We start from the raw sequence: 27,777 nt of genomic DNA, 5'->3' as shown, positions 1-27,777 counted from the left end.
GGGCTGTAGGCTAGCGGGAATGAGTGTCAACAGATGGATGATGGAAAAAGGAGGCAGGCTTATGGTCCCACTTACAACTCAGAGGGGAATTTCTGCTCAACTACTGCTGCTCTGCAGAAACTACGACCTAGAAAACGACAGTTTTTAAAAACAATTTTGGCTAAAATCATAATTAAAAGACCATTGCTTTTAGAATAGATCAAAAGATGATCGGAGTGGGACTTTAAGCAGCAAATAGATTAAAAACAATTAAAAAAAAAATTTAAAATGAACTTCTTTCTTCTGTTTCTTTGGGAATAACTGCTGTGAATGACACTGGCGTGGCGTTTGAACTGAAGGCCTTAAATGTGCCTCAAATCCAGTGGAAAGCACTAGGAATGCCAAACTATTCCTCTGGGGCCTAACATGTAGCAGAGATAAAAACACTTATACTGAATGAAAAAAACTGTACAAGTATCCAGGCTGTAAAATGGGATTCAAGTATTTACATAAAATGCACAATGCATAGCTCATTCTGGCTGCAGAGGCACGTCTGACGACACCATGACAACATCTGGTGAGAGAATAACCTGCTGTCCTCACAGTTGATATCAAGCTGAACACAAAGCAATCCTCTTTTTCTGTTAAAGGATTTGAAGGTGATGTGCTCCTGAACAGGTTCTCCATGGTGAAGATGAGGGCAGCTCACAGTGCCTGACAGGAGGAGGAGCTTTCCTCTGAAGTCTCTAGCATTGTGCAGGTGTGAGTGGACGGTTCAGTTTCATCTGTGATGAGGGGAGCAGCTGAGCTAAAAAGGAAAAAAAAACTCAGATTGCCTCCACGTAATTGGCTGGGTAAAGACCCAGCTTGCCGTTGTCCAGGCGACCTTTACACCAGCCCTGTTCATCCTCGTCCTCCAGCTTCGTCAGCTCTTCTCCTTAATTAGCAGAGACAGGAACACATAACATTCGATCAGATGGAACATTTCGAATGTGGATGTAAAGGCCAGAGAAATAAATTTCCAGTTTGTTTGATCACTTTTTTATTTACTGATTATTATTGATTCGAAATCAGTTTTTCGAGGCTTGAGTGGAGATGAAGCCAAGCATGTGCTGCATTAAAATTGAAATATTATGTCTGATGTAAGTATGTTTTTCTCTATGTTGTATGCTTCCAATACATGTATTGATAGTAATGTTTGTGGGTTTTAAATAATACTAGATTCAGATGACGGCTTCTTCTCGTCCTGGGAGAGGATCCCTCCTTCATGTGGACATCCCTGAGGTTTCTTCTTTTTTCCCCCCCTGGAATTGGTTTTTATTTTGAAGCGTTTTGCTTACTGAGATGGAGGGTCTAAGGGCAGGGATGCCCGGTTTAGTCTGTTTAGTTTAGCAATTAGCTTTTGTATTTTATAACAGATTTAATATTTTCTACAATTAGTGAAGCCCGTTGAGACAACTGTGTTGTAATGTTTGGCTATATAAATGAACTCTGTAGCTTTGGTCCTGACACCCACCTGCTTTAAAGGTCAGCTCGTCCTGCTCTTGACCCTCGTAGTCGTATAGCGCTCTTACTCTTACACCCCTCCCCACATCCTCCTCGAAGGGGTTCGACCCTCCGTTGGTGTCGCTGCCTGAGTTTGGAGCCATCTGGTCTTCATCTGACCACTCTGTGGAGGGCGTGTATGCCTGGTTCTTCTCGTAGCTGCTCACACTGAACACACAGTCCAGAGAGTTACCATCCAGTGTTTTTGGTTTCTGACAAATATAGCAGTCCTGCTCTTTTTTAACCAGAGTTTATGTCTCAATGAAGTTGTACACTAAAAGTTACTTTGGTGACATACATTAAACCAATGAGTAGTCAGAATTTGTTAGGAGGTTACCTTCCTCTGTCTCCTCCTTGAGAGTGCTGCACAGATGGTGTGACATGAGTCAGCTTGATCTTATCTCCTTTCCCTATCTTTTCTTTCTTAGCGATGCTGTGAGCAAGATCTGGGTTGTATTCCTGCAAATAAATAAATAATAACAAAGTAAAATGGCATAAATTGTTTTTTGTGGTGGAACAGCATTTGCAGCAAAACGGCTGAAGACTACCTCAAACTGTGGCCAGTTCATGTGCATGCCAGGACCGTGGCTGCTACTGAACCACCTCAGATCTTCCTGTGGGCTTGCTGATGAAATGGTTTGTTCGAGGTCCCGGTACACAGCGGCATAACTGTGGACAGACGATTAAGATTCAGTGAAAGTAGCAGCTGATGACTGTTTCATCTGTTCCCAGCTGAGAGTTTGGTCAAACCTTTGGTTCTCTGTGAGGTTGAGGTGATGTTTGACATCCAGCAGCACCTCTTTGATGAAGCTCAGCCTCCTTTCTTCAAACTGCTGGCACTGTTCGAACACTTGCTCCATGCTTTCTGTGTACTGTGGGGTGCTGTTACTCAGCTCTTCCAGAGCCTTCTCGTACTTCTCCCTTGCCTATGTGACAAGACACATAGGAAACATAAAAAAAAGTTTTTCTTACCATGAGAAAGTCTACATAAGCCCCAATTAATTAACAAAAAAACTCTAACTGGTATAGAAATTTTAATTTCAAATTAAGTTAAAAAAAAGTCAGAAATTGAAACACTACAATAGATTAGAAGGGTTTTATTTAGATTTGTATTAACTCTTCATTTTTATTTTATTTTGTAAGCTTATATCCTGAAGTAACTTCCTGTTTGGCATAAGCATAAGAAACTAGACTTTTGTTAATGGGAGGAGTTAGGAACACCCCACAATTCTTTGCTGCTTCAATATTTAAAGCAGGGGGTGTGCAACACCAGTTATTGAGGGCTTTGTTCTTTTTTTTTGGGCAGTTGTTACTGTCCTATAAGAAATAAGAGTATCTAATGATAACTCGGCTGTTCTCGAGACCGAAAGTAAAAAACAAAAAACGGGATTTAAAGCTACAAACATTTGATGAAAATCTTCTGATCTTAACATGTCTGATGCAGCGGCACTTTGTCATCATTATTTATCAATTCCAAATGGGACAAAAGTGACTAAAAGTACTTAAAAATGTGATTACAGTGTTTAAAAATCTGATTTATCCCTTAGCAAAAAGTAATCTATTTTAGTGTACTACAAGTACATTTAGTCTTCATTCAAAGTAAGGCAGTATACTTGAAGTTTACTTTTTTATATAGTATCTGTATGTTATGAACTTAAAATGTTCCGATTTAGTTTGAATAAGTTTTCAGTTAGTCACTACAGACTACACTAAGGGACTACAGTAGACTTGCTATACTTGTTAAAGTACACCTAACAAAATAAACTTCAAGTGTACTACTTTTCGTGAACGGATAGTATCCAAAAACCGTAACATTTTAGTTTATCGGCAAACTGCCTGGGGAAACAGTCAAATGTTCTGAATGCCTTCTCTTTGTAATTGGGGTTAGGGTTGAGGGGGGCAGGTTTGCTCTGTACTGAGGGGTGCAGTGAGCAAACCTGAGGTAATTTTTTTTTTTTTTTTACTCAGAGGCAGATTTCTAATGAACTCCCGCCGCTCTGCAGAAACTATGTCCGAGAAAATTACAGTTCTTTTGACTTTGCCTAAAAGCAGCATAATCAGAATTAAAAGACCAGTGGAGAACACTTTTACACTAGATCAAAAGATAACTGGAGTCCTTAACGTAATCTCTACGTGTTTAAATCCCCTATAAAACAACTCGCATTTATTCTACAACACCAGTCCATTTTTTTTATATATTTAAAAGCCTTTTTTGGGGCAACATGAGAAAAATATATCTAAAAACATCACAAAGGCTATTCTTGGTTTTTAAGACAGGAAATGATTTTGCACATTGTTGATCCCAGGGGCTTTTTGGAACCACTGAGCTGCTGTTCTCACCTTTTGGGAGTCCTGTTTGCACTTGTCTAGTTTCTCCTGGAGCTTCTTTTGCTGTTCCGCGGGTACCGAGGCCTCTGCCCTGCTGTTCGCCTCTCTAGTGACGGCGAGCCTCTCCTCTTTACAGGTCATGTGATAAGATTTTTTAGCAGCCTCGAGCTAAACATGAAGTATGACAAAAAAATGTATAAATAACACTTGGACTTGTGGTTTTCTTAGGTTTTTAAATGTACGTTTTATTTATTTTATACTGAGTTCCACCCCATGGGGTATTTAAAGCATGCTTAAAGAAAAGCAAGACAGCTTAGTCTTTCTTTCTTCCCTCACCTCCTTTAACTTTTTGGCCCATGGCTTTTGGGCCTTCTTGAACCCTTCTTCTGCCTCCTTGGTCTCCTTGAATCCTCCCATCATCTGCTTGTGGTAGGAGTCTTTTTGCCAGTTCTTCACCTTCTCAAAGTCCAAGTTTATCAGGCTGTTCTTCACGTCCTGGTGAAGGTCACTCACCTTGTCAGCCTCCGTCATCAGGGCCATCCAGGCTCGCTCCACCGTGCCATACTGAGGCCCTGGTCAAGAAAAAACACGCAATTCCGGCTAATATTCCCAGAAAATAAAAATAATCAAGCTTTTAGAAGACTTTTCAGATCCATTCTTCACAGACATAGGACTTACCTCTGTCTACCATCTGCCTCCATCTTTTGGACCATTCAGTCAGCTGCTGAGCGTACGCTTTCTCGATTTTGGCACGCTCCTGAATGCAATTCATCAGGTCATTGCAGAGTCGATTGCCATCATCAATCCGCTTCACCGTTCGTTTGTAGTTACCAACCTTTCAGGAAAAGACAAGCATTAGACTGCACCCACTGCACATTTCTCAGGCAGTCAAAGCTGATGGAAAGCATTTTTGTTTTAAAAAAAATATTGCTGGAGTTCTTTTTGTTCTCTAAAAGGGGATATTATGCATGAAAGATTAAAAATGTGTAAAAATAATTCTTAAAAACATTTTGAATGAAGAATGATCAGTCTATAAGTGTGTGCAAAACAGTATTTGTATGTCTATCAATTTATGGTAAATAAAAAGAACCTATTTGTTTCATTTTCAATTAATAATGCACATAGAAAATACATTTTCACTGGCAATATAAAGCTGAGACCCAAAAGAGGTGGTTGTACTGTTTATTTTGTAATCATGAAATTGTTAGAACTTTGTCAGTAAGATATTAGAAGCCATTTTTAGATGTTCACTTTGTTTCTGTCAAATCACTTCTGGATCCTGCTTTATGAAACCCCTTACTGCTTCCAGGCAACCATCTATTTAACATTAGGAAGCTGAATCTACTTTGTACTTTTGTGAGTCCTTTCTCTCATCCTCACATCCTGCAGGTGATCACTGACAGGAGGCAACGGCAGGCAAGAAGCTGCTAATGCTGCTGCTGTTAGGAGCCGTGCACTGAAAGCAGGGGGCGGGTTAATGTCGGGTAATTTACAACTCTCCATGAACACAGGAGTGGCCTCCTGTGAGCTGGGAGTTTTGCCCAGAGACAGCCGAACAGAAAGAGTAATAAAACAGTTGTCTTCACTCATTTAACACCCTGACAAAGGAATCTGAGCATGTAATCAAACAAAGAAAAACCCAAAAAGGACTTTCAACTCAGCTGAAGTTTGGACTTAACAAAAGCAGCTGGGGGATAAATGATAGTATTCCACCCCAGCAGCAGCAGCAGCAGCAGCAGCAGCAGCAGCAAGCTGAGTCAGCAGCCAGCACTGCAGCACCTCAACAGTACTGCAGTGACTGAGTAATAAAGTGACCAGAAACAACACCTTTGCTGCTCCAGCTGATGTCTGAACTCACTGTCAGACTGAAAGAATATGAGAAAATACAACAGGGACAAGGGGGGGAATGATAAACCCAGGCTATAAAAGTTATGGATTTACTTTTCCGTCTAAACTTGTCTCTGCGTATTTTTATCTTACATATGTGAATGTAAAGCAGCATATCAGTCTACAGTCTTTTTTTATGAGATCAGCTAAATTTATTATTCCAGCTTTGAAGACAAAAGAGCCGCCGTGTCATCTATAATGGATGTGATACCAGGAACCGGCTTCTCAAATTACTGGTGATGGCTGGAGGTACACGGAAGAAAACCCAAGAGCAACACTGACACAAAACGTGAGAAGATCTGGACAGTCTTCAGTTTAACCCTGAATTTGTTCATGAGCGAAAGATAACTTTTTCACATTTTAAAGCTACCTTCACACAGGAACGCGTGTTTAAACGGCCAAATCCAATGATTTGTCTATGTGTATGCATGTTCAAAACTCTCATGTTCACACGTCGCTGTGTAAGTTTTTCAGTCTGTTTTTGGACATTGAACGCGTTGAAAGATAAACCAGGGACTCTGGTTTGGTGACGTATGGGTGGCGTCCTGTTCAATACATGGACGTGTCAACAAAAGCAAAAGTGATCATTGAGGGCAAAACAATAGCTGTGGTTTGTCCCCGCATGGAACTCTGTGACACTAAGTCTTTCATATATCGGAATAAAGCTGTGAAGGAAAAAGCCTGCAGCAAGATTCACAAGGTTTGCATCGCTTCAACATTTTGCAGCAAGCCTCTTCCAACCGGGAGTTCACGCATTAGTATCGGGTAGGACAGTCCAGTGTGAACGCCATATGCTAAGAAGCGCGTTAAAGAATGATCGTTTAGTGCATTCTTGAGCATACACACATGCCCGAAGTGTACGTAGCATCACACTCATTTCTCAAAGTTATGCTAGTAAATGAGATGACAGGAACATAAAACAAAGTGATGCGGACACAAACCAACAATGCAGTCATGTGGTTACAAACTAACAGACAACAACTGGGAGTGGGTACAGTTCTCCAAGTAACCACTAAAGTCTTATTGCAAAACAAAGTTGTTTCTTTGTTTTAAATATCAAAACTTCAACTACAAATTAATCTTAATGAGCATGCTCAGACTAGTTTGTCCTATTTTTCACTCATTCTCTGAAATGTCAGGATTTAGTGGCCCTACAGATAGAAAAGATAGCAAGAACCATGGAGATATAAAAACTATCTAACTTGATAGAAACTAAAGGGTCACATGACCACACCCAACTGATCAACTGTCATAGTTTCAATTACTATCTTCTTTACTGAGCGATGTGGAGCAGTCACAGCCCAAAAGAGCTTGATGCTTTAAAAATCGATTAATCAATCAATCAATTGTGCATTAAACATACTAAAATAAAATACAAAAAAAAATAAAAAACAGAACAGATGCATATTTTTTTATCAACTCTTTTTAGACATCGACCTTTCTGCATTAGAGGAACACAGTAAAGCAGAGCAGTAAAGATCTTTAAAAACAATGTTGTGCTTCATTGGTCAAAACTGGTGTCTGTTATAATGGAAAAACACAAGAGGTACAACAACATGCTGAACACAGTCTAATCAATTATATGTAACCAAATGTAAATAACCAAAAAAACAAACAAAAAACGCCTAAACTGGAACTGACAAAGTTTCAACCCAGGATGAATGAGAGTGGCGCTGCAGCATGATTAGTTCTTAGTTGAACCTATTTGACACTTTTATTACTTTTAACACTTTATTGTGATAGGACTTGGCATGCTTAATCAACTCACTTATTAATAATGGCCCTGAGATCCCCCAGCATGTCAGCTTGGTGAGAAATAGTGTGAGTGTCACACTGATGCACGAGCAGAGAGGATCTAGCAAATCAATGAACCAACTCGTGATAGAAATGTGATGCTATGCATGCTGTCTGATTTATGTGCAAATATGTGCCTCCACACATGCTGATAAATAAGTCCGCTTATCTCCCCTCAGCCTGGAAGAGTTCAACAAAAGGCAGTGTCCCTCCCCAGCTATGTTCTATCTGCCAAAGCCTCACCTCCCAGAAGCTGTCGGTGGTCTCTTCCAAACTAGAATCATCATAGATTTCAGACATGGTCCTGGATTTGGGATAGTAGTGTCAGTTGTGTGGGATTTGCAGCAGAATGATGCTCTTCATGCACTGTAAGACAATTCCAAAACAAAGAAATGTGAACACAACAGAAACAACACTCAACATTCTAGACAAATGTCACTTATAATCTTAAGAATCTGATTGGCAGCTGCAACCTTGCAAAACTAAAGAAATGTTCACTTTATACATGAAAACAGAAAACAGAAAAAAGCTGAAACTGAAGTCAACATTTGCTGCAATTTCGTAAACTTTGTAAACAAAAGATTTCATTTCAGGCGTGCATTGAACACACATTTAAAAAAAAGCACACAAGTTTGAGAATGATTACCGGTATATCATTTCCATGTGCAGAATTCATAATTCTAGGAATATTTCCAGATGTCCCATTTAGAATACTGATAGCCACTCCTCCTACAATCGGCATGCTAACCTTGATGTTTGACTTAGCAGTATTGGAGAAAGTTCTAAGGAATACAGCGTAAAATCTTTGATTTAAAAACGCAAAATAGTTTACACATCTATTTCAACCTCATAAAAACAAAATTAGGAAAATATGACATAGACAGAGCCTAAAGGAGAAACAAGGGATTTGAAAACACTTAAACCAGCTCTAAGGCACAGAGGTAGCGAGATGACAATTTGGGCTTTTTGTGTCCAGCATTTGATCAACCAACCAACCAACGAGGCAGGCAGGCAGGCAGGCCGGCAGTCAATCAATCAATCAATCAACACAAATAACAGAAAAGTGCCCCTCCCCCAGGCACACTTGTCATGTTTTAATAATTAGTGATATACATCAAAAGGTACGTTGCACCAGGCTGTCCATACTTTTATCTTCTGTGTAAATTCAAACGTATTAACTTAAGAGTCAAAGGGGAAATTGCCCCTCATCAGTCATCAGCATCCGGCGGTCTCTTGAGGGGCTTCAACATTTACATTTTTTGGAGGTTTGGTTCAAAAGCTTAAATGCAACTTGGGACCTCCAGCCGCACCTTAAGAGGGCTGTAAAATAATCAGTGCTTATGTGTTCCACGGTTAAGAAAGAAAACAATAATTCCAAGTTATTCTGCTACAGATCTTCTTTCACTTTCGGCTTCTCCCATCAGAGTTTGCCACAACGAAACAACCCTCCCTTGAGGATGAGTCGCATGGTGAACTTGGCAATGTTTTTACGCTGGATGCCCTTCCTGATGCAACCCTCTAAATCCAACTGGGCTTGGGACCGGCACACCAGCAGAGAAGGGAATAGGGAGCAGCCCAGATTCGAACCCTGGTGTCACGGACTGAAGGCGCCGCAAACCAGCACGAGCTAAACCGGCCCCCATAAGTTATTCTGCTACAGATGGCTGAAGTGTAACCTTTATTCTGTAAAATTTTCTTTAGAAATTTGACTAAGTCTTTGTTAAATAACTGATCACATGATGTTAAACGACATCCCTTTTAGAACTTGCACATTTATAATAATCATTGATTTAAAATAAAGGTTAATTGCAACGATGAGGGATTTCTTCTAAGAATAAAGGTCAATGATGATAACAAATGAAGTAATTCTTGGCAGATCTTCTTCTTCCACTTTCGGCTTCTCCCATCAGGGGTCGCCACAGCGAACAAGTCGCATGGTAAATTTGGCAATGTTTTACGCCGGATGCCCTTCCTGACGCAACCTTCTCAAACCGGGCTTGGAACCGGCAGAGGTAGAGAAGGGAACAGGGAGCAGCCCGGAGTCGAACCCGGGTTTCACGGACGGAAGGCGCCGCAAACCAGCACGAGCTAAACTGGCTCCCCAATTCTTGGCAGATAAAAAAGGTTATCTAACAAAGTCTTTGGCTTTATACAACATGCTGATATGAAGAGACCTCAAGCACTTTGATAACACTAAGTTTCGTGCATGGAGGACTTCAGGCTCTCTCTGCTCCACTATCACATCAATGCCACCCAATTTAATGACTGCCTTTCATTTTCAGCTTGTAGACTCATCTAAAACCAATCTGCTCGGCTAACATTGCTACTCGCTTGAGGTATCAACAGCAGCTGTGACACAATCAGCAAAGGTGGCTCAAGAATTCATAAACAGGAAATTAAATAAGTGGCAAAACAGACCCCTGATTGTTTCTGACAGAGAACAAGCCCACACTGACAAAGACTTACTAACAACAACTATAGTTGTGCTGCTTCACTCTCTCCATTGGTTTTGGGTCGGCCCACAACTCTAATTTCAACATCGACTATGTAGATCTATTGAAAGTCACGTTGGCTTTTTATATTTTACTGTGCCAGTGCACAGGTGAGCATTTGACAATTTTTAACATTTGTTTCTGTTTCCCGTCTCGCTAAGATGCTAAAGTCAAGGGTTTGATTTTAAAATTGATAACATGTTCATATTCTCTTCTGAGGACAAATGTTATTATTAAAATGTGTGCAGTAGTTATTTAGTTAACAACTGGCTAAAATATTTCAAACATACTACTCCATTCCAATATGAAATATTAGCAAACTGTTGGGAGGATTTGAATAAGAAATACATCATTTTATAGACGAATACCTTAACTCACTGCTGACATTTTGAATATAAAAAGCATCTAAGCCTAATGAATAAACGGATTATCACTAGATGAGTCATAAGAGCGTGAGTTATCTCTTTAATTTTTCCGAAGCAGACTTTTTGTTTTTTTGCTCTTGATTGTTGGTGTAAATTACTTGTCTTTGCAGAAACAGTTGTACTGAGGCAACAACCAATTTTCACTCCTGAAGTGTAAATAGAGAGAAAGATAGGGAGGCTGAGGTCAATAGATATTGCTTTTGAAGCATAAAACTTGCCATTTTCTTTACTAAATTTATTGAGTTAATCAACAAAACATCTACAAATGTGACATGTTTCATTTGATATATGAAACGCCTCTGTTTAATCCAATATTAGATCAATTTGTAAAGTAATTTAAAAAAAAAAATTTTTTTTAGCAGTAAGCTAAGTAAATAAAGTCTTGTCCCTTTAGTGCTGCTAGATGACAACATTTTAAATCTTGAAACACTAAAGTTTTCTTGTTTTTAACACCGATCCAGTTTTGGTTCTATAGTTTGTTAAATTCTAATTCAAATTTAAACTTTATTTAAAAAGCACTTTTCATGCAGCAGCAACACAAAGTGCGTTACAGGTTTAAAACAATTTAAAATAAAATTATAAAATGCATCTCACTCAACAAATTTTTTTTTTTTTTTTTTTTTTTTCCACTTTCGGCTTCTCCCATCAGGGGTCGCCACAGCGAACAAGTCGCATGGTAAATTTGGCAATGTTTTACGCCGGATGCCCTTCCTGACGCAACCTTCTCAAACCGGGCTTGGAACCGGCACAGAGGTAGAGAAGGGAACAGGGAGCAGCCCGGAGTCGAACCCTGGTTTCACGGACGGAAGGCGCCGCAAACCAGCACGAGCTAAACCGGCTCCTCATCTCACTCAACAAATAGAGGCATAAAATGACACAGGAATAAAACTCCAAGTGTAAACAGAATTAGAAACTAATGTGGAAACCTAGCTTGATGCTGATTGGTGGAAGTGATATTTTGGGGATCAGTCCACGCAAGAGGCCGACCCAATCGTGATCACAGAGGACGTCACCGGGGGATTAACGCCTGATCAAGGCAAGCGGCTAGACCCGGAATACCCCACTGCAACGACCCTGTTCTATGAGAATGGCTGATCAATGTATGGAGGATCACCCTGAGGACAATGCTGGAGTTAAAACAAAATCTATTAAGAGTGAAATACAGATAAAGTAAAAGCAAATAATAATCAAATAATTAAATATCTCTGGGTTGATTTTTTTTTAAATATTACATTTTTTACCGTGAAAGAAGGATAAAAGTGCAACACTACAAACAATTACGGTACAAAGATACTGACAAAAAACTAAGATGGAAAACTTAAATGTGAGAAGGTGACACAAATACTACATGCACAAAAAGAACAACATGGAATGCAAATCAAGACCACATGCAAAAATAGAAATGCAAATAACTAATGAGAAATATGAGACAAGAATGCATCAAGGAGGGTTATTTGATAAAGCATTTTTACCTATAACTGAGGTAAAAATGGTCATTTGGGGAGAAGAACAGAGAAGCCTCTGTTTGAATAACACAGACTAATAAACAGACAAGGATCTGATTGGGATTGGATCTCTGATGATGTATTGATTAAAAATCAGCCACCAGCCTTTAAACCCTTCGGCAAATACGCAGAAACAATTTAAAATATATCATGCAGCATGATATCGATGTCAAGCCTTTCAAAATTTGGCATTTTGAGAATGATGCTTCATTGGTTCTTTGCTGAAAGCTACTGGGCTCATGTGAGAAGCTAAGAGCTTAACTTTGAGAACAATGATGACACCAGACTACTGAAGAAACGCACCTGTGCACCACGGTATTCATCTGAACATCCTCAGTCATCATAATCATCACTTACAGATGGGTTTCAGTCAGCTTTACAGGATGTTTAACTCTAATAGAGTATTGTAACAACATTGAAAAATGACAAACAAATGTGTTATTTACAGTAAAAACAATCTATCTGAACAATCTTTTTATTTTTATTTGAAAACAGACACTGGTTATCTGTTCCCTCACATTAACATTAGATTTATTTAAAATAAATGTCATGAAATTAACCACCAAACACATTAAATAACTTAAAGTGAAAGTGAATATGACGTTCTTACAGAGTAGAACTTTTGATAACAAAAATAAACAATTATTTAAATGTGATTTGGTTTCTACTTTTCTCAGCGGGACAGTCCCATGGACTGGGTCCAGAGAGGACACTAACAGATTTTGGTTTGGATTTCTTTCACATTAGGCCCTTTTGAAGCAAAGCAAATACTGAAGCGGAGCAAACTGCTTGGAAGAACCCCCGCAGATGAGAGTTTGCATCTCCTCACCGCATCACATTCACTCTGTTAGATACTTTACACTTTAGCCAGAGATCTGATTCTTCAGCTTTGTGAAAAGCATAGTTTAAGTCATTCACTCTCCTGACTTCCCCTCTGCACTTTGGTTCACCTGTAAATCGAGACCCTCACTCTAAGGGGGAGGGGCTCTCATGTTTGGTTCAAGTGAGCTTTCATCCAAATTGTAGTCTATTTAAACCCTGATGAGGATCAAACCTGCCCATGTAAATGTGTCCTAAGTAGGGCTCTTGAGTTATTTAATGCACTCAAAAACAAATAAAAAAAATCATCCAATTCCACAAAAAAACTAAAGGAAAATAAGAAATGGAAAGACAGAAATGGAACAATGGAGAGGGGATCGGGAGTGATGTGTTTTGATGGGAGGTCAGGGGGAGGGGTGGAAGCTGCACGGGTATTTGGGTCAATCATGGACCAGGAGCTGGGGCAGGACTTGACAATGAAAGGCAGATATGAAATGAGGGAATAATGTGAGCCATGTGAATAAAACCAAAATGTTCAGGTGTTGATGTTTAACCCAATGAGTAAAGCAGATCCAACAGTAACAATGCAGCGTGGAGAGCAGGCGGCAGAAGTGGGTGTTTCTCATGCTTGGTTAAGCCGTTAGCTGCATGGAGAGAGGAGAGCTTTTGTTCAGGGTAGCCTTTGCTTGTCTTACTGCAGATTGGAAGATTTCCTAGAAAGACCACAGGTAAGAACACTGAGGCTTCATGATTCAACTTTCCAAAGAAAAACACTGCCCAGTCCAAGGCTTAGATATCACAATTCACTTCTATTCACTCCTATCCCTGTTAAACAGCAGCGTCTCAGTTGGAAAACAATCAAGAGCATCGTGAGTAATCATAACATTATAACAAGTACACAGGCAACAAAAAACAACCACAACTCCCAGCTCTGAGAGGCAGCTGCATCAATACATCCCAGTGAGCCAAACCGCCAAACAATGACACCCCAAGAAAGCACTGCCCCCCACAAAAGCAACAAAAGCCTACCTCCGGTCCTCCATGAACAGCGGCGAAGCTCACAGCTAAGAGATACCAGACACGTGGGCTCCTCCAGCAAGCAGCCCCGCAACTCGTCCACTCTCTTCCTGTCTGACTCTACGTTTGCTCAGCAGCGTACGGCGTCTTGATGCTGCATCAGCGCGCGCAGCTACTCTAATCTGTCAGATCTTACTCAGTTACACAATGGCTGAGCCATGATCCAGTGGTGCGCTCGCCTTTAATTGCTCAAACAGAATGATAGACCAGAGAGATTACAGAGGGAAACAGGGCTGAGGGAGATGTGAGTGAGGTGCTCAAATACCAGTTTGGAGAGTTTTTGTTTAGCATAGAAAGGATCTTACTTTAATAAAAGAAACTACTTGCACGGTATGTAACAGCCACTTGAACATTCATTTCTATTGGACAGAAAAAAGGAAAAACTTGAAAGAAAAGTGCAACAGCTGAGAGCACAAAGGCTGACGTTGACCCTGAGAAAGGTGTTTAATGAGTAAGCTCTTTGGAATTTTAAGAATAACCAGCAAGCTCAGGTGTGCTGTTGACAAAGGAGCAATAAAACCTTGAATGATTAACTCAGTTTGGCTCACTGGGATGTTTTGATAAAATTCTGAAGCAGGCGTTCACCAATAAAACCTAAGACACTATTGGTTACAAAGCCAACTGCAATCCCAACTCCTCCACTTCACCAACACTCTAAGACTGCTTCATCTGCAGCGTCTGAAGCGGTTAAAGAACACCACGAGAGCTTCCTAAAGCTGGATGATAGAAACCTCAGTCAGTCTTGGATGCTACATGAGGACCAACCAGATCACACCTGAGGGCAGCAAACACAAGCTTTTTTCTATTAAAGCTTACCAATCAACTACGGTAGTTATTGTTTTAAATTAAAGACGATTGTAATGTATTTTTATCCCTTGCTGAGTGTGGAAGACCTACTGTAAACTTTGGAGTGGGTGAATTGCAAGTTCTTCATTCGAAAGAACTGGAATCCATGTATTTCAAACCCAAGCAACCTAAATATTTCATTACAAAATAAAACGAAGATGAAATTGTCAGATTACTGTAAATAAAACAAATCCACATTTATTCTTTTCATTAAACCTATTTTAAGATACTGCTATTATGCTGACCTGTTGGGATTTTTTTAAATAATTACTGTCAAGGTTTCGACTATTTCTTAACAAAGAGAAGAACAACACAGGAAACGAGAATTTATGTTCAACATCTGCAGAAGGAGAACCGTCTGTCACAGAGAAACTCTGCCTTCCCAGTGTATCCAGTCTGTTTTTATACTGTAGACTGGGGCTGATTACATGAAAGTGGGTCATTCAATCAGGCAGAACAGGAACATCACATCTTGTATAGTCAGCACATAGCACGTCAGTGTTTTCTCATTGAAAGACAGAACTGAGACACAATAGCTTTATGGTGATAATACCGTGTAGGCAAATGATAACTACATAAATACCAACAATTACTTCTTTTCATTTTATTATCACTAATCACTTTTTCCATGTATAAATATACTATTGTTGGGGGGGGGAATAATCTTTTTTGCAATATTTTCACACAAAGATTTTACATTGTAAAAAGATAAATTAACATTCAATTAAGATTTTTAAAAAAAGTTTAAACCAAAAGCAGACCTGAATACATTATAAAAAAGACCATCTTCTTACCATAAAAAGGCAAAATAATCAAAAAGAAAGGATGTTAACACATCTAAAATGTTATTTTGTTATATTATGTTACATTTTATAATATGCAAGTTATAATGTTTACATTATATATATATATATATATATATATATACATTATATGCAGCCTGAGTCCTCAACCAGACCCCACTGCCAGCCGGACAGGCAATAGACACTGGATGGAATGTACAGATGTACAATATAAGACAACAGAAACACCAAAAAATCAACATCAAAAGATACTGGTATTCTCCAACACACAAACACACCCTCTATCTGTGTCAGACCAGCTGGCTTTAGAGCACGCAGAATACAGGTTATGCAGATAAAGCTCTTTTCTTTCCCTCAGGACATCCTTGCTGCTGCTGCTCTCATCACATTCAGGTCCTCCTGATGAATGAGGCTCCTAAATATAGAGCTCGATAATCAATAATTCAAATTCAGCTGGGCAAACAGATAAATGGGACCGTCAGCCTGACCCATGTCCAGAAACTCTGTAAGGTTTGATGTGAGTTAGCATCACTAAAATAGGTTTAATAGGTCTGCCTAAGTACATAGGGTAATCTGTTTTTGCCAATTTGAATGATGAATTTGTGTCTTGTAGTTGTGCTGATTGATTTCTGCTACATGTCTACTGAATTTTGTAAACTTCCCCCTAAACTACATTCACAACTCCTTCTGTGTGCATGCTACATAAGTCTCTACGCAAGTCTCTATGTAAGGCTCTATGCAAGTCTCTACGTAACGTACTATGCAAGTCTCTACGTAAGGCTCTATGCAAGTCTCTACGTAAGGCTCTATGCAAGTCTCTACGTAAGGCTTTATGCAAGTCTCTACGTAAGGCTCTATGCAAGTCTCTACGTAAGGCTCTATGCAAGTCTCTACATAAGGCTCTATGCAAGTCTCTGTGCAAGTCTCTACTCAAGTTTCTACAGAAGTCTCTCTGCAAGTCTCTACGCAAGTTTCTATGCAAGTCTTTATGCATGTCTTGGCATTTTAAGAAGTCAGAACCGTTGAGGATTTGAAATGGAAAACCAAAAATAACACTATTCAGGTATTCCTCCGGCTTTAACCCATAAGCTACAGGTAAAACTTAAAGTCTTATTTTTATTTTTTTAACTTGTTCTGTCCAACAGCTGAGCAAACAGATTAGAACTGAAGGCCTTTTGTGTTGGACAGGTTTTACTATCACAAAAAGAAGTTATATAGCTTTGAGAAACCAGAGTGTAGATTTGTATAAACCCCTTTTTGTTGTATTATTTTTTATTTATTTGTTACATTTAGTGTGTGTGGGGAGGGAGAGGGGAAGAATGTGAGGGGGGTGGTGGAAGAGAGTAAAAGGAAGAGAGGTGAGAAAGTGGGGGATACAAGTACTGATTTGAATAAGTTATTATTTTAAGCTGTAACAATTATACCAAATCCGCTGGAAAGACAAATATTACATCAAAGGTGAAAATCTGACACTAAGATGAGCGCAAAATATCTGTCCATCAATACACTGTGGGTAAGGAGGAGGGATGAAGCAGACAGGGAGCAGTGTGGTAGTGTGCACGTGCACGTGGGGGTGGAGATACATGCATGCTGCCGTCGTGAACTGTGTGTTCATAAGGGGAACCAGATCCTACCCAGCCAGACCAGCCAGTCCAGGAGAGGGGAAGAGAGACCCCCAGGCCAGGAGACCCCCCCGGCATCCGGACCCAGGCAGCCCGGGATGGGGGGAGGAGGGGATCGCCCACCCACCCTGCCAGGCGCAGAGAAGGCCCCCCTACAGGCCCCCCCCCCCCCCCCCACGCCCAAAGGCATAAGCAAACCCGGCGTCCGGCCCCCAGGCCACAGGACAGGAGCGCTTAGCCGTACCAGGCGGCAGCCATGGGGGCCACCGGGCGCCGGACACCGAGACAAGGGCCAAGGACGAAGCCAGGACCCCGAGAACCCATGAGCCGCCCACCACCCGACCGGCGCCCCGTCTCCGCGAGCCAGCCCCGGCACCCGACCCGAACAACCCAGAGATCGCCGCGCACCCACAGCCACCCCCCATAACCCTACCCACTACAACCCTCCTCCTCCGCCATATTATCTGAGCCCCCCTCCCCAACCCCCTCAATGCCCTCCCCCCTCTGTGATGGGGAGGGAAAGCCCCAGAGGATCCAGCGAGCCAGCCCCCAGGTCCGTCCCACCCATGCACTCTCGCACACATACTCACAATCTTCTGGTTACCCCCCACTGCCATGCAGTAACCCCCTAAATTAAATTCTTTAAATGCCAAATGGAAGACATTACTCTGATTGACTGACGAAGTGATGAAATATTAATATTAATATTCTAACTCATGATCTAATCAACTTTACCATTAAGAGATAGGTCATATTTAATTTAAGTTTTTCTTTTTATTAGGATTTTTTTCCAGGATAAAATCCAAAAACAGAAGAAACAAGGAAAAACCAACAGTATTTCTGGAGGTGTTTGACCTTTTCCTGATAAATGACTTTGTTAAATAAAGGTTATTTACACATTTGTTTTTTTTCAGGACAGACTGGCGACCTGTTCAGGGTGTCACCTGCCTTTGCCCATAAGTGGCCGGGATAGGCTCCGGCAGCCCCGTGACCCCGAAAGGGAACAAACAGAAGAAGATGAATGAATGAATGTTTTATTCTCAGTTTGCATCTGCGAACTTCATGACTACTTCCATCCAATGTCTTTGAGTAAACCTGGACTGGGAGGGTGAGCTAATAAACCCAATTGTTTGCTAGTTTGTTTTATTGACTATGTGATAAAAATAAAATGTGTCTGTCAATAGTGTGACTATGATAACTTAATGTTAACTTAATGTTGACAGAGTTGTTGGTTAAAAAACTCTTCAACATCACATATTTCTTATAAAATGTTCAGAAAAATGTTAAGTAGACCATTCCTAATGTGAGCACCTTCTTCCCAATACCTCCTCTAGAATATTCTATCGATGCAGATTATACTGTGCATGCAGATACACTCAATGATGAGAATAGCAGCAGACTAACAACGATTGTTTAGATAAAAGCAGGTATTATTACGATTGTTTCAATCAAATTGCTAATGCAAAGAACATAAAGAGCAAAGAAAATAGAATAAAGAAGGATAAAGAACAGTAAAACTTGCAGATACTTCACATGTTATGGATAAAGCTTTGACAGGTTGCAATAATAGTTTGGACATGATAATTTTCTGAGATTTTAAAAATCAAACAAGATAAGTGTGTACACCTTAAGAACCTTAAAACGCAACCTGGTAATTGATAAACGTCAGTTTTTTTCTAAGGAGTTGAGAGGACTGGGTAAAAAATTACTCATTTAATAAAAATATTAATGGATTGGATTTATCTGCACTTTTCCATAGCTAACAATGTGTCAATTATTCATTCACACTTGGTGATTCAATCACTATTGTCTTCAAAAACATATTCTAGGTATTCTTTAGAGTTGTGCTAAGTTTAAAACGTCTGCTTTGATTTAGATTAAATCATTAATTATGTGAAAAGTGTTTTTAATCAGCATCAAAAATACATTTTTTCAATGGAAATACAGGGAAAGATCAATATAATGGGTAAAACTATAAATTACTATAACTGTGAGTTAAAATCAAATCATAAACTTGTGAACCAAAATCATATTGATAAAGTATTTTAACTGACACCCAACAGTTGTGCTGGGTTTATGCAACCTTTTTCCCACAAGTACAGTCCAAAGTAGTTTTTGTAGCCTGGAACAGGCAATGTGGCAATTTCTTAGAGTGCTTTTACAATATAAAGTGGATTTTTAAGTACTTTAAGGCCCCTTGAAAATGTAAGGGATTTGTGAAAATGTAAGGGTTTTCAAGGTTTTTGTTTTTGGTTTGCAGGTGGGTCCCCAACAGAACACTCATTTTACTTCATCTTCTCCATAATTGAAGTGGGTGGAGAAAAATCTAGTCCCAACGGCTGCTTCACTTAAGGCTTTACTTTTGTCACTAGTGTGGTCACTATACAGTGAACCCAAACTTGAAGACTTGACAAGGCTTACATATTTTCAATATATACATGTGAGGGTGGCCATGGTATAGGAGTAGAGCGGTCGACCTCTAATTGTAGATTCTGTTCCCGCCTTGCTCGCCCATGTGTCAAAATGTTCTTGGGCGAGACACTGAACTCCACATTACCCCTGGTGGTTATGGGTTGGCGCCAGCAGAGCAGCCATCAGTGTGTGTGCCTGTGTGAATGGGACTGTGACTGCAAAGCATTAGGGGCCTTCAAGAAAGGTAGAAAAGCACCATATAATAATACGCCATTTACCATTTACTGACAGCATTATGCTTTTCACAGGAATTAACACTGAACATAAAAGCTTGCAGATAGAGAGATGTGATACGTTTACCGGTACTTGTCTTCAAATCATGTTTGCTGTCAGTTTCTCCAATTCAAAATAGCAGAAGAGATAACATTAAGTCTATACGTTCAGTCTGATAGGTTAAAGGCAGCAATCTAGGAGAAACCTAGTCAGAACAGTCCTTGGAAACACAATAAAAACTCTATGTTGACTTATTAAAAAAGAAACAAATTAACAATCACTGCAGCGTTACTGATAACCAGCAACTTTGACAAATCCAAACAACCAGCATGTCTTTTTCTTACCTGCACTATATACAACCAAGAGAGAACATCGACGTCGCTGACGGAACACGGTGAGCCGTTAATCATTAACTTGTTGTGCAAAAGAATGTTGCCACTCCCAGGTCATCCTTTAAAACAGTGGCTTATATTCAGGTAGGTGTGCGTCAGAAAGTTAGTTATCCCAGGGATTGAGATGGACAGGATACAGATAAGAGGAGTCATGTGTGAATAGACAAAGTCAAAGAACAGGAATGAGTCAGCACTGTATCCAAGCAACTAATACAAGCTTCACAGCTAGAGGTTATAGAAGATAAGATACAATTTTTCATATTACACATTATTTATGGATGCCTCTTTTTGCTCTCATGTGAGAAGAGTTGATGTATACCCGGAACATTCTGCAACATCATAACTGGGTTTAAAAATATATTTATAACGGTCCCTAAGATATGTCAAGTCGGATCTTGGAAAGAAAAAAATATATTCAAATCAGAGCAATTTCTTAACAACCCTGCAGGAGCACTGATCATGATTGCAACACCCTTTATGTGATGAAACAGTCAGAGGCAACTGTTGTCTCCTTCCACAGACAGATGCTCCCCCACGCTTCTGATATATGTCGCCTGCATATCATCTAATGAGGTTTTACCCCTGTGGGGCTCACAGCATTTGACCCCACTTTTACATCCTATTATGCTGCAAGTAAATTATGACCAACCGGCAAAGACAGCAGGAGCTGGTCTGCTCTTTCTCCATTTCATAACCAAGATGGCTTTAAATTTCAGAAGCTTTGCATCTAATACCTGACCATTATTAGACATTAATTTTTAGATACTGAATATGTATTACAAAAGATTTTGGAACTAGAGCAGATGTCCCTTCAAATTCACAGAAGTACCAACCGTTTGAAAACTAATGATTGTGGTTTGTGCCCGACCAGAATTCTATGACACCAAGTCTTTCATATATCGGAATAGAGCTGTGAAAGAAAAAAGCCTGGAGCACAGTTTGCGAGATTTGCACCGCTTCGACATTTTACACCCAGTCTCTTCCAAGTGTAGATGGCGGACATGCCTTAGTAGTGACGGTCCAGTGTGAGCATCATATGCTAAACACTCATCACGTGCCCAGTGTGAACATAGCATTATGAAAGCACAGAACCAACTTTAGCTGGTTTTATGAGGCAAACTTATTATCACGTAATATTTGTACATTGCAGATGTGAAATGTTTACAGTTTAGTGAATTCAGTCAATACGATGAGCGTTTGCGGAGAGAACTAATCTCTCTGAGTTTGCGTTTGCCTGAAATCAATAAGGTCTTGCACAGTGCAGTGGATGCAAGACAGACAGGGCGTTTATGAAAGCCTGCAGCTCAGCTCCTGCATGCTCCGTGAATGAGCCAGGCTGACTCAGGGGAGAAAATGGAAGTGACTCATTCAGAGGCAGGGCAGCTGCTAAATGCTTTGAAAGGTGCACAAAGTGGGGATAAAAATTCTCCGGCTCCCATAATTAAGGTTTACTGAGAGAAAATACTATTGAGAAAACAAAATAGTTTAAAAACATAAAGGTAGAAGACAGATTTTATGCACATTAAAGTAGGTGGGGGGGGGGGGGGGGGATCACAATCCTTAAAGCTAAAAAATCCTTTCAGTTTTACTTTTGGGTTGGATTGTTTATGTTTTAGTATTTTACTTGTATGGATTTGCAAACTCTCATATCCATTCCAAAATATGTATTTGTCTATTTTACCAACATGCTGGGATGGAACTAAAAATAGGCAGGACTCAGTAAAAGCACAAACCCTGAGAGCAATCCACAGCTTTTTAGGGTAATGGTCAAGTTTTCAGTGCCTTTAATGATCAGTATTTGAAAGAATTACAGGTTAACAATTTAATTAGTAGTTTCTTTGTCCTGATTTAAATTCTTTTACTCACACATTTCAAAAATCTATGAAATAAAATACTTTGTGTCACTTCTGGAACTTGCTCTAGCTTCTGGTTCCTGTATCTGGAGTGAAACGATTCTAAACTTCCTATTGATCCAAGTTTTCTGAGTTGCATTGGTTTTTCTAGAATTTTAAACAAAAAACTGCAGAACATATCAGGAAAACAGTTCTCGAAAAAAAGGTTTTAAACGTTAACAGAAGTAAAGTTAAAATTTCCTACACACCCTTTAAGATATTTATATTTTGCACAATCCAACACAAAATCATCCTCAGTTTGAGGTTAAAGCTCCAATTTCCAACAACCACACTACTTGTGTTCATTTGTTAACAAGCACACAAACACATACAGAGCCTGTCTTTGACAATCGTAGTTTCTATGGCGACGTGGATCACTCCTCCTTCCTCCCGTCTTGGCTGTGAAGAGACACTATACATCTGATGAGCCTCAAAGAACCCTGCTGCATCTGATGTCCTTCTATTCCTCTTAAACTCTAAAATGGCTTTAGTCAGGCACCTTTTCTGACACATTAAAAGTATGTTTTTGTCTTTTCCTTATTTTAAAATGAAATCTAATGAGATGAAAAGTAAAATTATTATTTTTTTTTGTCAATAAAAATTTCAATTCTGCTCTTCAAAACTTCAAACCACAGTACCTAGGAACTCCATTCAAAGCCAGAGTAACTCGAAATTTTACATAATTTTTCATAATAATCTCATATCTGGTTTCCTTTAACAACTTCCTAATAACTGATTGATTAAACTAGAAAAAGTATCACTTACTGTGCACCCCTATGAAGGGCCATGGGGCCAGTTAAAGGCTATGACTGCGTAGGAGATGCCAGAATTATTTAATAACAAAGTCCTAACAGTTTGAGGGCGAGAAGCTAATCAAACACTTATTTGATCACAAAGAACATCTGACAAACTCTGGATATCACTGCCAAAATAGTAAATCAATTAAAATTACAGTTTTATTTTAATATTGATTTATTTCCTCAAATTTCTTGTCAAAATTAATTGTGTTTGAAACTAAAAACCACTTCTATTGTGACAAAAATTAATCAAATGACGATTTAAAAATAAAGGAATATGTTTTACCTGATAAAAATACTATATATTTGAAAGAAAACTTTAATAATAAATTTGTTGGATGAAAATTGACTTTGAAAGTAAAAAAAAACTTTTGATTTTGATTAATTTGTTTTCTTTCTTTTTTTTGTTCCTTAAATTTCCTGACAGTCCTAACTCACCATCTTTTGGGGTTTTGCACAACAGATAATTCACGTTCACAGCTTTTACTTTCCTGCCTGTAAAACTCTTGTGTTTGCCTCCTCCAAATGCCACCCAATTCTAAAATAGACACTGCCACTGTTCAGAGAGGTGATATTTTGAGTATTTTTGCTATGAAATGCCACATTTACAGGCCAGAACAAGAATGAAAGTCATCTCATAGAGGTGTGAATAAAGTCTGTGGTTGCTGCTAAACCTGCTTGGTTGCAATGTTTGCAATCTGCTGACTCAGGCCTACAGGTTCTGTACAGAAAATAGACGAAATAATATAAGACAAGACTTTTAAACCGCCTTTTGTCTTGTAATATTGGTGTTTTAAACTAATATCTGTCAGCAATCATTTGAAACCCTATAAGTGACTACGGTCACGTCTGTCATTTCCATTTATACCAGCATCCAGATGTCACAGCACTCCTCATTAAACGCCTGATCCTTCTCTGTTGCGGTCGGGTCAATAAGCCAACCAGCACTTTATAACCTAGACTGACGCACACCCTTGCAAGACGGAATACGTATCTCTTTTCCTGTGTGACATCAGCTGCAGAGAGATGATGCAGTCTGCCGATGTCCCATGATCCCCTAGGAGGATCTGATTGCAGGTTAAAGTTACCTCACAGTTCAGGAGAAAGACAAAGTCCTGCTCACTCGACGTTCGGCTTTCAGGCTGGAACTGCTAGTTTGTAAGTTCAAACGATAAACAAAATAGTTTAAAAGTTAATTTGTGCAGTTTAAAAAGAAATGCACCCAGACTCAACTGTTTAATGGCGTGGTCATTTTCAGACCAACAGGAGGAAGAATTGAAGTGAACTCAGATGTGGATTGATGAGCATGACTGAACCCAAACAAGTGTCTCAAACTCTGGGCCCAGGGGGCCATTCTGGTCTCCCACTGCCCTCATATTTTCCGCACCACTTGATAGAAAAAAGAACTTTACTGCATGTTAATCCTCACCATAAAGATAATAAACAAAATAGTTTATTTTCTGTAAATAAGAAAAAATTGTAAAGGAAGCAGAGCTTGAGATTTTCTCCACAAGATGCAACATTGTGGCCGTCAGAAGCCAGCAGAGGCCACATGGAGCCAGTCAGAGAAGAGGGGTGTGTCCAAATTCGAGGGCCGCATCCTTCAATGGCCGCTGCCTTCCCGTGCGACGTTGTTGGGGTCCTGTGTCGAGTGCGGAGGACGGATGTTAACAGATGTGAATTTGGACGAGTTTAGCCTTTAAATAATTCCAGCCGCTATATCGGCAAATGCCCTGTCGCCTAGCAACCGGGAGTCCCAAAAAGAGAGGAATAGTGAACCAGGCACTGTGCTCAAAACTTTCCTGGCTCATTTGATCCAACTTTTTTAATCTTGGAGGTGTAATTATAAAAAGGTGTCATTATCTCAAGGTCCCGCCTTATAGTCCGCTATTGTTGTCAGAAAATCTGTGGGTACGGCCGCAATGCATCTTGGGATATGGACAGCATAGAAGGATAGACCAGACCAATCCTTGAAATCGAGAAAAAGAAGAATTCGATGGCTGCATTTGAAGGAGTTGTTGAATTTGGACAGCACTTGTCGCGGCGCTGTGACCTAGGCACCCTACAAATGCAGCCCAGGAAGAACACAGCCCTCAAATTTGGACACAGCCAAGAAAGAAGAGGAGGGATGGTCTGTTGTTTTTCAAACCTGTGAGAAAAGTGGATGATAAGCGTTGGTGATGTTTTAATGTTATTATTCAGAAAATGGGAGCAGAATGTTTGAGATTGCCTGCTTGTTCAGTCGAACTGATTTGCAGCTGAAGTAAAAAACTAATATAAATGTCTGTACAAATGTGTTACATTAGGAGTATGAGTAAAGGGGCTGCTCCAAAAACTTGGTCAAAATTTTAAGAAAATAAGAGTTTTGAAACTTGTTTTTTTGTTTTGTTTTTGTATTTTACAGGTTTGAAAATAAAAGCACTTCCTCTTTAGACACATCTGTCCTTTTATTGTATAAGTGGAAAAGTGATGTCCTTTAGTGAGGTGACAGGTGGAATTGGCCTCGAGATGACTAAGAATAACTCATCTTAATTGCAATCTTTTAATTCAATAACAGCTAGGACTCGGAGCGCCAGATGTGACACAAGCTTGTGAAGACGAATGAAAACAGGCTGTGAAAGTGCTGCGTCTCTTCCCAGTGGAAATAACATATCTGTAATTGTACGTACAGAGGGGGCGATGGAGAAAAGAGTCGATGTTGAGTTGAGTCTAATTAATCGCATTAGCAGTCATGCTTCATCTGTCATCCTCTCTTCAGGAGCAGGAAGGAAGTTAAGCGAACCCTACAAATCAAATGAGTGCCTCTCATTTGTTTCATAAATCAATCCAATTAGGCGCTCGAGTAAAACCACATTGACGTGCGCGTCAGGAGACACGTTTTCAGTCAGGCCTTCCAATGGCTTTCAGCTTTGATGTGGTTATGAAATATGATACAATCGATTTCTTCTGACCTCCCTTATTCTGACGTTTTCCATATTTTCGAGAGGTCCAGCAGTTTTTGTGCACAATATTTTACTCTGGTTATAATAATAACATGCAATGATTAATGAAAACAACTTTTGTGTTGGCTTCGTCCATTTTATATTGGAAATTCTACGTTTTTTTTCTAAGGTTTTTAGCAATTTATCAACAATCACGGCTCCGTTGTATAGTCATATATCAATCAGACAGTGAATATTCCATTTTGTAAGTATTATAATATTCTGTTGTGAAATGAATGAGATGATGTTGACCTCCAGTTATTATTGGAAATACGTTTGAGCATTTCCTGAGTTATTTTCAAACATCTTTCACAGCTACATCCCAGCAAGACATTGACTTTCACACATTCATGCCTTTCAGGACATAGTTTCTGTAAAGCAGCAGGAGTTCAGTCGAAATTCGCCTCTGAGTTGTGGCGACTGTTCCCATGATCCTTGTCTTCACTCTCTCCTGCTAGATTACAGACCCTCACAACCCCAACCCAACGTTAGCGATGCTACAACAATGTCGAGCAATATCGAAGCTATCCTGTTTGGAGCCAGATCCAACTCAATGCAAATATTTAATACATCTTAAAAAAATACTCCCACAGAACAAAAACTGTTTCAGGAAAGATTAGGAGAGATATGAGAAAAAAATAGGATATCAAAAAAACCCTTGTGAAAGAACAACACAAAAAAAGTTTGTGCATTTCTGCCTGTTAGTGAGGTTGTGGAATAAAGTGGAGGAAAACATCAAAATAAGTAAAAATGTTAAAACAATTTAAAAAATATACAAACTGAAAATTATGGAAACGTATAGGTTAGAAAATTGAAAAGCCCAATGGAACAAAGTACGGACAATTAAGACTGGGGAGGTTGTTTTGGTATCTAGATACTTGTAGTAGTAGTGTAGTAATTTAGCTTTGTCTTTCATTCTTTTGTGTTTATGTGAATAATGATCTAAGGTGTACAAATGTACCCATAAAATAGGGCAGGATTGGAGACAGAAATTAATACATTTTCTTCTACTCACTCCTTTTTCTAGCACTTCATTATTTTACGTTTGTTTGTTATGTTTAACTATTTTATTTTGTTTTTGAAAATAAAATGATATCAAATGAGTTTTCAGTGGAGTGGCTCTTTAAACATCAGCTCATCATATGGTTCAGAACCGCGGACAGAGATCTCCTCCACCTTCAGCTGTCCTTTCAACCACAAAACACTGATATTTGTAGAGTGGAGGAAACAGCTCTCATAGAGCAGCCTTCTGACTTGTGAAGTCCCTCCCTGGCCTCTACTGCAGCCTCACACACTCCTGCCGCGTCTCCATTTACTGCTGCAGGGTCTGCTCATGAGCTCTATCCAGTTATCAAATGATTTAATCTAAAAAAAAATAGAGCTCAAAAGTCTTACATGCAATGACAAGGATCATGGTCTGAAAAAAAACTTACACTTTTGCTTTTATGGACTTTCACTCACTAGAGAAAGCCCTTAAACTTCTCCACGGAAGACATTACAACTAGTTATGGTCGACAGAAAAAGTAAATAACAAGTACATACCTGAAAGATGTAGCGTTCCAATATCATTTAATTTGTTAGTGCATTGTCATAGCGCTCCAGATGGGAGTCAACCTCCGTTTAGCTGCTGGCGAACTGAGGAGCCGCCAGATGGGGGTTGGTCCTTGAGCTGTGATCAAACTGCGCATGCTTAAAAGTGGCAACTTCCGTAAACTCTCAAAAATAAAACGCTTCACAAGTGATTTAAAAAGTAAATAAAAGCCTTAATGTTTTAGTAATACTAAGCGTGGGGCCACATTAAAAAAAACACACACATTTAGATATTAATAAAAAAACACACGAGCATCATTGGTAGGAAAAAAAAAATTAAAACGCAAGGACAATTCCAAGAAAATAAATAAATAAAAA

General features: G+C 39.5%; 1 protein-coding gene across 2 annotated transcripts; it reads right to left on the bottom strand.

Annotated features, from left to right (window-relative positions):
• Nucleotides 1-264: 264 nt before the first annotated feature.
• LOC101158350 (protein kinase C and casein kinase substrate in neurons protein 1) lies at nt 265-27,534 on the bottom strand. 2 transcript variants are annotated; one of them, XM_011475009.3, is made up of 10 exons: nt 27,412-27,534; nt 7,777-7,899; nt 4,531-4,687; nt 4,189-4,424; nt 3,865-4,020; nt 2,275-2,450; nt 2,073-2,193; nt 1,862-1,983; nt 1,496-1,692; nt 265-916 (listed from the first exon to the last, which is right to left on the bottom strand). In XM_011475009.3, the coding sequence occupies exons 2-10, from the start codon at nt 7,831-7,833 to the stop codon at nt 807-809; spliced, it is 1,332 nt and encodes a 443-aa protein (XP_011473311.1). In that variant the 5' UTR covers nt 7,834-7,899; nt 27,412-27,534; the 3' UTR covers nt 265-806. The 2 variants fall into 2 exon arrangements, with proteins under 2 accessions (XP_011473311.1, XP_004068877.1); XM_004068829.3 differs by lacking the exon at nt 27,412-27,534 and adding an exon at nt 13,804-14,046.
• Nucleotides 27,535-27,777: the final 243 nt, after the last annotated feature.

Source organism: Oryzias latipes, chromosome 5 (assembly GCF_002234675.1).
Source record: "Oryzias latipes chromosome 5, ASM223467v1".
NCBI classification, from domain to species: Eukaryota; Metazoa; Chordata; class Actinopteri; order Beloniformes; family Adrianichthyidae; genus Oryzias; species Oryzias latipes.
The sequence above is the reverse complement of the archived record's forward strand: the minus strand, read 5'-3'. Positions and strand labels throughout refer to the sequence as shown.

Bases quoted from the DNA above. Each gene is read 5' to 3' on its own strand.
- LOC101158350 (XM_011475009.3), bottom strand. From the start codon at position 7,833: ATGTCTGAAATCTATGATGATTCTAGTTTGGAAGAGACCACCGACAGC. The intron at 2,194-2,274 runs GTTTGACCAAAC...GTCTGTCCACAG, and splicing joins AACCTCACAGAGAACCAAAG to TTATGCCGCTGTGTACCGGG. The intron at 1,693-1,861 runs GTAACCTCCTAA...CTGTGTGTTCAG, and splicing joins CAAGGAGGAGACAGAGGAAG to TGTGAGCAGCTACGAGAAGA.